The sequence below is a fragment of the Clarias gariepinus genome, chromosome 28 (genome assembly GCF_024256425.1).
Source record: "Clarias gariepinus isolate MV-2021 ecotype Netherlands chromosome 28, CGAR_prim_01v2, whole genome shotgun sequence".
NCBI classification, from domain to species: domain Eukaryota; kingdom Metazoa; phylum Chordata; class Actinopteri; order Siluriformes; family Clariidae; genus Clarias; species Clarias gariepinus.
This window is the reverse complement of record NC_071127.1, coordinates 7497206-7507621: the sequence shown is the minus strand read 5'-3', so window position 1 is coordinate 7507621 and position 10416 is coordinate 7497206. Positions and strand designations below refer to the sequence as shown.

General features: G+C 35.8%; 1 protein-coding gene across 1 annotated transcript in view; it reads left to right on the top strand.

The window, feature by feature from the left end:
• The first annotated feature begins 6472 nt into the window (after positions 1-6472).
• Positions 6473-10416, top strand: part of syt11a (synaptotagmin XIa) — a 28299-nt gene continuing 24355 nt past the window's right edge. The window contains exon 1 of the mRNA XM_053490055.1: positions 6473-6793. Coding sequence (XP_053346030.1) covers positions 6760-6793 — 34 coding nt within the window. The 5' untranslated portion in view covers positions 6473-6759. The remainder of the gene's footprint in view (positions 6794-10416) is intronic.

The window sequence follows — 10416 nt, the reverse complement described above, 5'->3', positions numbered from 1 at the left end:
CTAATTTTAACATTCCAAGCGTAGGTTCAAATATCTTAGCTATTTGTGAAGTAGTTTTGCTAGTTAGGTTGCTCTGCATTAACCTGGTTAATGTTACTTAAAACTAAAATGTTAGTATTTATTAAAGCAAGTAAATTTCTTAGTTAACTTTTAACTTAGGTGTTTTTTTTTTTTTTTTTTTTTTACAGTTGCAAGGTTACCTAGGAAATAAGATACAGTAGGAAAGTGCATCATTTTAAATCACATACAGTAAGAAGAGGTGCTTCTCAGGTATGGTAACAGTTAAAAATACAGTACACTGCCTGAAAAAAAAATCTTTATTTAAGTTATTGGACTTATGGAGCCAAAAAATAAAGTCAGCTGACTACCTGTATGCTGAATGACCAGGTTATCACATCCGTGAGTTTTTCTTCCCTGATGGCATGGACAAAAACCAGGACTCAAATTGTGAAAGAGTGGGTCTGGTCACCACAGATTCCTGACCTTAACTCTTTTGACTTTCTGTGGGATCAAACGGCGAAGACTTTATGGAGCAGCACCCCATATGATTTTGCATAAGTCTAAGACTAACTTATTTTTTGCATGTACATTGAAAAGATTTTTTTCACAAATCCCAGTTGGGTAGCACAGGTTCAGAGCACAGGGTCAACCAGATAGAGTTGAAGGCCTAGCTCAAGGGCTCAGCAGTGGCAGCTTGGTTGTACTGGGGCATAACCCCCAAACTTCTGATTAGTAACCCAGAGCCTTAACAGTTTGAGCCATCGCTGACACAGGTTGTTGTAATGTTGCCATGGCTGTCCAAGAAAATATTGAAAAAAGTTGATTAATATTATAAACCATGATAAAATGTTACAGGGGACATTAATGTCATTTATCAGTCCACGTTATAATTAAATAATATTGGCACATGTCTAACATCAGTTTTTGTTTTAATTCATGTTTTCCGTGGTTGTGTATGCATGTTATTTACATCAACTATGGAACCCTCACTGTGTCTGGAATGTATGTACTTCGCTTCAGGAGTTAGAGAGAGCTTTCAGGTTTTATGATGGATGCAAGAGTACGGGTTGTGTACGATGCAGGCTCAGGTCACACAGAGAACTCCAAGCAAGCCTCTGTGAATTTAAATACAGCTACACTTTTATGTATATTTTGCCTTTTTTTCCAGCATTATTTCATACATGTCTTTAGACAGATGTCTGCTGGTAGGATTCAAACCTGATCTTTACCCTGAATCACAAAGAATTTAGCCACCCCCCCCCTCACCCCGATCCTGGTGCCGCAAGCCCATTCGGCTCTGCTTGAACTTGTACATAACATTAAATACACGAGCTGTTGGTGAATTAACATAGTGATTTTAAGCATCTGTTATGAAATTGAAATAGAGTTTAGTTTTGATGCTGCATAGCTTGCTAATATCTGTAGCGCAGACAAAAAAAAAAATGCTGGGTCCAAACCCGTTAAGCGGCAACCGTTTTAAAACAACATCTTTATTTCGCCTTGGAACAAGGTGAAATGAAGGTCAACGTCTCCTGCAGCTGTCGCCATCATGTGAAAGTAGGTTTATTTATAACACCCTGTGTCACCTCGCCCACTTATCCTATGATATATTTGGTGTTTCTGTTGTAGCTTATCTGAGAATAGGAAGTTTCCTTTAGTCATTGTTCTTCAGGACAAACTAAAAATGCTCTTGTCCCCATTCGCCTCTGATGCTTAATGAAGTTATATAAATACATGATGAAATCATGTGTCAGTAACATGACAATCAGTGAACTGGAAAAATTGAATCGAAAGCATTCCATGTGTTTCTTACGAAGTATTTATCAGTATGTTACCTGGTGTGAAAACTGGACTATTTTATTGATATTGTTATTTCAGTTATTGTTGTAATTAGAATTATTTTGTTGTTGAAGGACGTGCAGCTCCTGTATGTTGACTGTACACCAAAGTTAAGTAAAAAATTCATTTTGATACAGATATGGTGTGAGTGTTGTGTATTACGGGACAATTTCCTTAAAATCTTCCTTAGATACTGAAATTCTAAATAAATTCTACACCAAAGGTTAGAATCAACACCTCAGATGAAAACCTAAACCACAGATTTAAATTAAACCTCTGATTAAAATCTACACATCTGATTATAATCTACACCTGAAATGAAAACCTAAACCACAAGTTAAAATTAAACCTCAGAATATAATTTACACATGAGATAAAAAACTAAACCACAGATTAAAATTAAACCTCAGTATATAATCTACACCTGAGATAAAAACCTAAACCACAGATTAAAATTAAACCTCAGTATATAATCTACATCTGAGATAAAAACCTAAACCACAGATTAAAATTAAACCTTAGTATATAATCTACATCTGAGATAAAAACCTAAACCATAGATTAAAATTAAACCTTAGTATATAATCTACATCTGAGATAAAAACCTAAACCACAGATTAAAATTAAACCTTAGTATATAATCTACATCTGAGATAAAAACCTAAACCACAGATTAAAATTAAACCTTAGTATATAATCTACATCTGAGATAAAAACCTAAACCACAGATTGAAATTAAACCTCAGTATATAATCTGCACCTGAGATAAAAACCTAAACCCCAGATTAAAACTAAATCTCAGAATATAACACCTCTGATTATAATCTACACCTAAGATGAAACCCTAAACTACAGATTAAAATTAAACCTCATAAGTATTATCTATACCTGAATAATAAAAATAACCACAGATTAACCTGAAAAATAAACCACAGATTAACACCTAAACCTCTGTTTAAGATCCAAACTATTTATTAAAATCTACACCTCTAATGATTATTTTTTAACCCCTGTCTATAATCTACAGATGAAAACCTAAATTACGGATTAACACCAAAGCCTTACAGTTAATTCAATTCAATTCAATTTTATTTGTATAGCGCTTTTAACAATTGTCACTGTCACAAAGCAGCTTTACACAATCAAAAGAATTATTTAGGTTTGTATGGAATGTGAATGTATATGAATCAAAATGGTCAGATTGTCCCTGATGAACAGGCCGAGGGTGACAGTGGCAAGGAAAAACTCCCTGAGATGATGAGATGTACATCAACGTAATCTCACATTAAAATCTACACCTTAGTTTAAAAACTAAATCTTGGATTAAAATCTACATCACATATAAAAATCCTTAAAACTTAAATAAAAAAAAAAAACTACACCTCATATAAAGATTTAATCACTAATCTTCACCTTAGATTAAAATTCAAACCACAGATTAAAACCTACCCTCGGGTTAAAACCTTAACCTCAAATTTAAATGTAAATCTCAGAATAAAGTCTAGAGCTCAGATGAAAAAATTGGTTTAATATCTGTTGGGGTGTATTATTATCCTTGTATATGTAATTGTTTGGGTGTTATCGTTGTATATGTGATATACTATAGTAATATGCTACTACATTTTTTTATTGAATTCTAAACATACCAGGGATTCTAATCTTTAATAGATCTCACATGCTCTCTGTTTGTTGATTGAAAGAGTGATTTTATAATAAAATATGAATTTTTATTTCCAACTTAGCCTGAGACACCACAGATATTTAAATTTAGCAATGTTTCTCGAGTCAGACACTGAACGTGTTGATCCAGACTCAGTGTCTAGTCAAGTCTTTTTTGTGTATATGGGACAAAACCAGCATGCGCACCAACAAGATTTTAGGGATTTAAATGCTCTAATCAGTGCAATATAATAAATATTAATTTAAGTTCATTCATGAGAGAAAACTAAACTAAAACCAGTTTTTAAATTACATTTAAATTCAACCATGATTTTTAGTGGAATGACAATTTATTATTATAATTTTAATTATTAATAAATGTAAAAGTTATGTGGATTTTTTTTTTTTTAAACAGTAGCTACATATGACCCTTACAGCACCTTGTCCTTCTCACAGTGGCCGGCAGACGGCGCTAGTAAGCCTTAACATGCCCGTCTGGGCACTGAGCATCACTTCTTAAAGAGATCCTGCTTCCCCGTCTTTACTTCCTGGTGCGCCCCTATTGGCTGAAGAGGAACCGCCTAGCAACCGCATAGCAACCAGACTAGGAGCCTCTGCTAGTATCAAGACATGTGTGGCATTTATTTATTTATTTATTTATTTATTTATGTAAAGCTTCAATAAAATAACCAGGTGTTATTTAAGGCATGAATGAATGAATTAAACTTAGCATTTAAATTTTACTACAATTATAACACTGGATTAAATAAACTAATTGACAATAATATTCATACAAGCCTATTATTTGTTTTACTGATTACAGGTGTTAGCTTCTAGCTAGTCTGTGCTAGCTTTACCACAATAATAGACAAAAATGTATTTTAATAGACCCAACTAAATGAGAAATAATTACATAGACAAATCAAATTTGTCTATAAAAAAGTGAAGTTATTTAGTTTAATCGCTGTTGTGCCTTTTTTTTCTTTTTATATACTGTGAGAGCTAAAGTATGGGTAGAGCTTCTAAAATGTGGAGAACGGTTAATTTCTATCTTCAGTTTTATTTCTACATACCCAATATTCATGAACATTGCCACAAAACAGCTTCACAGAAATCCAAATGTAAGTACGGATTTCGATCTGTCCCTAATCGGAAAGGGAGAAGTGATGATGATGATGATGATGATGATGATGAAAAACTCCCTCAGACAACAAAGATTTAATAAATAGAGACCTTTCTGACAGACTCTGTGTTTCTCCTGGCGTCAGGAAGCTTATCGAAGCACAGTGGATAGACCGAACGACTAATTTATGCAACTACAAAACTTTAAAACTTTACAGGACGTCTGTGTGTTTCCAGCCAGAGCATCCTCCAAACTTCAGGCTGTCCATGCAGGACAAACCCCAGATTCAACGCTTCAGGCAGAAGAACGACAGTTTTGAAGAGCAGGAATCTCATCAGACATCTGCTGTATTTACTGTAACTTGATTTTATTTATTCAGTTACATCAAATGGAACCAATAATGTATGTGATATTGTATAATGTTTTTCCAAAATAAATTAATTAAAATACTAAAAAAATCAACATAAATTTTAAAAATAGTTTTTTTGCTGAAAACATGAATGTTATATAATAAATACTTGTGAAGAATGAATATTTAGATATACCCATAACTCTCAAAGTGGAACTCACTCTCGCTCACTCCTTCTCTATACCAAGATCATTGGGTCGTAGGAGGCCTGAAGCCTATGTCAGGGAACTCGAGGCACAAGGCGGGGTACACCCTGGATCACAGGGCACAAACAGGCACACACTCACACTACAGGCGATTTGGAAAGGGCAACTAACTTAATGTCTTCGGACTGTGGAAGGAAACCCACTTAGCATGGGGACAATGTGGAAACTCCACGCACACAGACCCGAGGCAGAAATCCAACCCTTGTTCCTGCAGGTGCAAAACCACAGTGGGGACCACTATGCCAACATGCTGCATGGAGTCAAGCTCTAATATATATCTGATCCGCACACAACTTGGCACAGGTTTTACATTGGATGCCCTTCCTGATGCAAACCTAGCAACTGATAATAAGTACTCATATTATTGGTGTGTTGCCTGTGGTATCAATAACCTGTGGAAACTCAAGGCCAACTTTGTGTACTTATTTCATAACCTAAACGGCTCACAGTGTAGTCATTTTTAGTGGATGTGTCTCATAACACATAGGTGGGTTTAAAATAATATATATATATTTTTGAAAAAGAGTCTATAAGATGACTAAGAACAAGTGTGCATGCATTCTGGACCAGAAGTCTTCATCGTCTTATCCTCTATACTGCTTTGTCCCATCTACAGGGTTGTGGGGGGTATGGAGTCTATTCCATGAGGCAAAGTAAACAGTGGACATGGTGCCAATCCATCACTGGGCACATACTGTACACGCTCATTCACACACCACAGAAATGCAATTTGGGAACATCAAATAGCCTAACTTGCATGCCTTTCTGGGAAGAAACCAAGAGTACCTGAAGGAAAACCACCAAGCACGCCGAGAGCATGCACACAAATCGAGGCGGGATTTGAACCCAGACTTTGGAGGTGGAAGGCATGTTATACATATCGTCCAGGTTATTTGTAAGGAAACGAGGAAAAACAAAACTGACTATTGCACGTTTAATTTCACATAGGCATAGACAGTATGCTGACTGGTGTTTCCAAACTGACTGTAGTGTGTGTTTGTACCCTGCAATGGGTTGGCATCCCATCCAAGGGGGTGTCTCCCCTCCCCCAGCCCGCAGTGTTTTCTGGGATACACTGTACTGCCCTACCAGGGTGAGAGGTGTGTAAAATTAATGGAATGCATGTTTAGAATTTTTGTTTGACATATTTTCCTATTTTTAAATCGTAGTCATTTTTAGTCAGGCGGTCAGGACAGCTAATCGCGCGCAGGAGGGAGCACGCTGCAGCAGCAGCATCACTGGACCAGATCGGAGACAAGCACAGCGCGTTCCCAATGCGCGTTCCCGTGCGCGTCCTCGAGCAGCGCGCGGCTGAGGAAGACGGAGCGCTCTCGGTGCGGGAGTGCGCTCGGCCAGGCTCATCCGGAGTAGAACATTATAAACACATTTATATTTATGTAGATAGATATATATATATATTACAGCTGTGTATTCATGGAGGTGAACTAGAGAGGGGGATTCGGGTTTTATTTTATTATTTTTTTATTTGTTTGTTTTGGATTTGCTGAACGCAGTCTGCTAAAATGGCTGAGATCGCGAGTCTGAGCCCAACCTACGGTAAGCCCTCTGGAACACCCTTTTAATAATAATAATAACAACAACAACAACAACAACAAAATAATATATTATTATTATTATTATTATTATACGCGAACACCTTTTATTATTATAGTAACAGCGTGAGCAGGTGAGCTTTATAATAATAATATTGATAGATGTATATATTTTATTTCAATAATAATAATAATAATAATAATTATTATTATTATTATTTTATGTAAATATTTTTATTATTATAACAACAGCTAAAGTGTTATAATAATTATTGCTAGATTTATATTTTTATTTTAGTAATTTTTATAATTATAACAACAGCTAAGTTGAGCAGGTAAGCTCCATAATAATAATAATAATTATTAATATTATTATTTTTATTATGTTAATATTTTATAATAATGATAATAATTATTATTATTCTAACAGCTAAGTTGAGCAGGTGAGCATTATAATAATAATTATTATTATTTGTAAATTTTAATTTTAATATCTATTATAATTACAGCTAAAGTGAACAGATGAGCCTACAATTATAAGAATTATTATTATATTTTTATTTTAGTAGTGATTATTATTATAATAACAGCTAAGGCAAGAAGGCTAGCTTTATAATAATTATTATTATTTTCATATTTATATTTTAGTAATAATTATTATACTAACAGCTAAGGTGAGCTTTATTTTTTATTTTACAAATGAAAAAAATACTTTCAGAGTTATGGTGCTTTTTATTTTTAGGCAAGCCTCGCGTAACAATGTACCCTTATACATTGTGCTGTAAAATGTGTGTGTGTAGATGTTCAGACCTATGTGTGTTTTAGCTGTTGTGCCGAATAATGAGAATATATCTGCAGATCTGAGACACTTAGTGCACTAAGAGAGAGAGAGAGAGAGAGAAGGGTGGCATGATGACGTAATGCTGCTCATCATCCAGTCTTCATCATCTTGATTTGTAGAGGAAAGTAGCCAACTTTAATACATTCTGTAATTAGAATTGTAGATAGATAGTTAGGTATGATTCGCTTTATAACTATAACTACAGTTTTAACTTTTACTTGCTTTATATGAAATACGTATATAGCTCCAATGAGAAGAAGAAAAGCACTTTACTTAATACTTTATACAGAATAATCACATGGTCTGATACTGTAAGAGGAAAATCATTTTTATTAAGGAATGAAACTTTTTATTTAATTCATAGTTACATTACATACTGTATAGTTACACCCACAAAAACAACTTATATTTTGTTATCAAACAGGTTGTTAACATAGATATTATGTCTACTATTATGTAAACTACAAATATAATCTGCCCTTCACCAGTCTCACTTTTTAATCTCTAAAATGTAGGTATCTTTACCCTATTACCAGTTTGACATTTAAAAATAAACAACACGTTTTGTAACACTTTATTATCAGGCTTGTACAGTTCTGTAGGTGAGGAGACTGTGGGTGATGTTTTTCCTGACTCATGTGTGTGTATTTTAGGAACTGTGTTTTTGAGCCGCCATAATGTCAGAGTCATCTAGATGAGATGTTGGGTTGAAGATTAATTTTTTTCCTTACTGAACGATGGGGGGGAACACTGGGATAAGTGCATTAAGGGGTTATATAGAGAAATAACTGTGTTCTTTTAGACTGCACAATCAAAAGTCCCGGTTTGATTTGAACACCTACAGTATTTGAACATCCAAGCCCAGAACATAGCACCACATCATGACAAAATTTCGCTAAACAATGTGGATGAGCTGAAGCACTTTTGCAGACAAAGACAGACCTTTACTTTGTCATATGACTTTATGCAGAGTTGCATGGGATTCATTTGTATTGACGTGCTCACAGGAACTATTTGTCTTCGGCTTGTCCCCTGAGTTGGTGCTCATAGTCTGATCGCTGTTTGTCCCGGATTGAACTTAACACTAAAATTGAGATGCTTGAGCTGTGAAATCCAATCCAATCCAACAAAACCATTTCAATATAAATCAAATGACGTGTCTACTCCGATTATATCATATAACGTCGGTATTGATTTAGGAAACTTTGACCTTGCCAGAGAAGCAATCTTCATTAGCAAAACTGGAACAACACACACTTCCTAAACATTCCTCACCTGTGAGTGGACTGAGGAGGAAACTTTGGCTTTTGGACAGATCCTCAACACACATTCCAGCTCTGTACTCAGACTGGATTTTCTTACGCCCTCTACTTCTTTGTTATTCTGGATAAAAGATGAGGTAATGTGATAAATGCCAAACATTTAAAAATGAAGCAATGATAGAAGCACTGACAGCATGTTGGTGGGGGAATAAAAGTGTAAGAAGATGCATAAGAAGAGGAGAGGCGAGGAGGTGAATGCATTTTTGATTGTTGGGTGAATGAATGGATTATAGTTGGATGAATGAATCCAACTATAATCCATGTTCCTCCCACAGTCCAAAGACCTGCAGATTAGGGTAATTGGCGTTCCCAAATTGGCCGTAGCGTGTGAATGAGTGTGTGAGTGTGTGTGTGTGCCCTGTGATGGATTGGCACCCTGTCCAGGGTGTATCCCGCCTCGTGTCTCAAGTCTCCTGGGATAGGCTGCAGGTCCCCGCGACCCTGAATACAGGATAAAATGGTATAGACTATGGGCGAGTGAGTGGGTTAATTAATGGGTGAACTAATGTGTTGGAATATGGGTAGATAATGAAAAGAAATGTGAATGGATATATAACCAAAGGAATATTAGATGTGTAAGTGGATGATGGATGGTTGAATGAATTAATGGGTAAATGAATGAATGGATGGGTGGCTGATAGATGGGCGAAGGGCTGTGGATTGGTAACTAAAAGGATTCATGGATGAATGTGTGGGTTGGTTTAAAAAATGGATAAAAAAAATTGATGGGTGACTGGGTAGAGATAGATTGGCTGTGGGAGGATGTAAGGATGAATGTGGATTGTGGCATGAATTGTGGAAGTATGGATTATATAATGATGGATGAATGGTGAAAAAACTGAGGGAAATATGGATGGATGGATGGATGGAAGGAGGAAGGATAGATGGATGAATGCATGGATGGTGGAAGGATTTAAGAAAACATGGATGGATGGATGGATGAATGGATAGAAAAATGGATGGATTAAGGGAAGATAGAAGGAAGGATGGAAAAATGGATTGATGGGAGGATGATGGCTGAATTGACATTGGAATGATGGAATAATTGCAGAAAGATGGTGTAAGGATGGCTGAATGGATGGCAGGATAAATGGAAAGATGGATAGATGGATGGTTGTATGGAAGGAAGGATGGATAAAAGGGTGGTTGGATGAAAGGAAGGCTGGATGGTGGAAGAATAGTTAGAAGGCTGGATGGATGATTAATGGTGAATGAATTATAAAAAGATAAAAGGATGGATGAATGAATAGCGGATGGATGGAAGGATAGATGGATGGAAAAGTTTATGCATAGAATGGACAAAAAGATGGACAAATTCATGGACAAATGCATGGATAGTTGAATAGGGTTGGAACAGGGAAATCAATGGATGGTAGGATAGAAGGAAGCGACAGACGGATGGCTGGATGGATGGATGCATGTAACATATGTGTAGCAGACGGATGGATGAATAGATGACTGCAT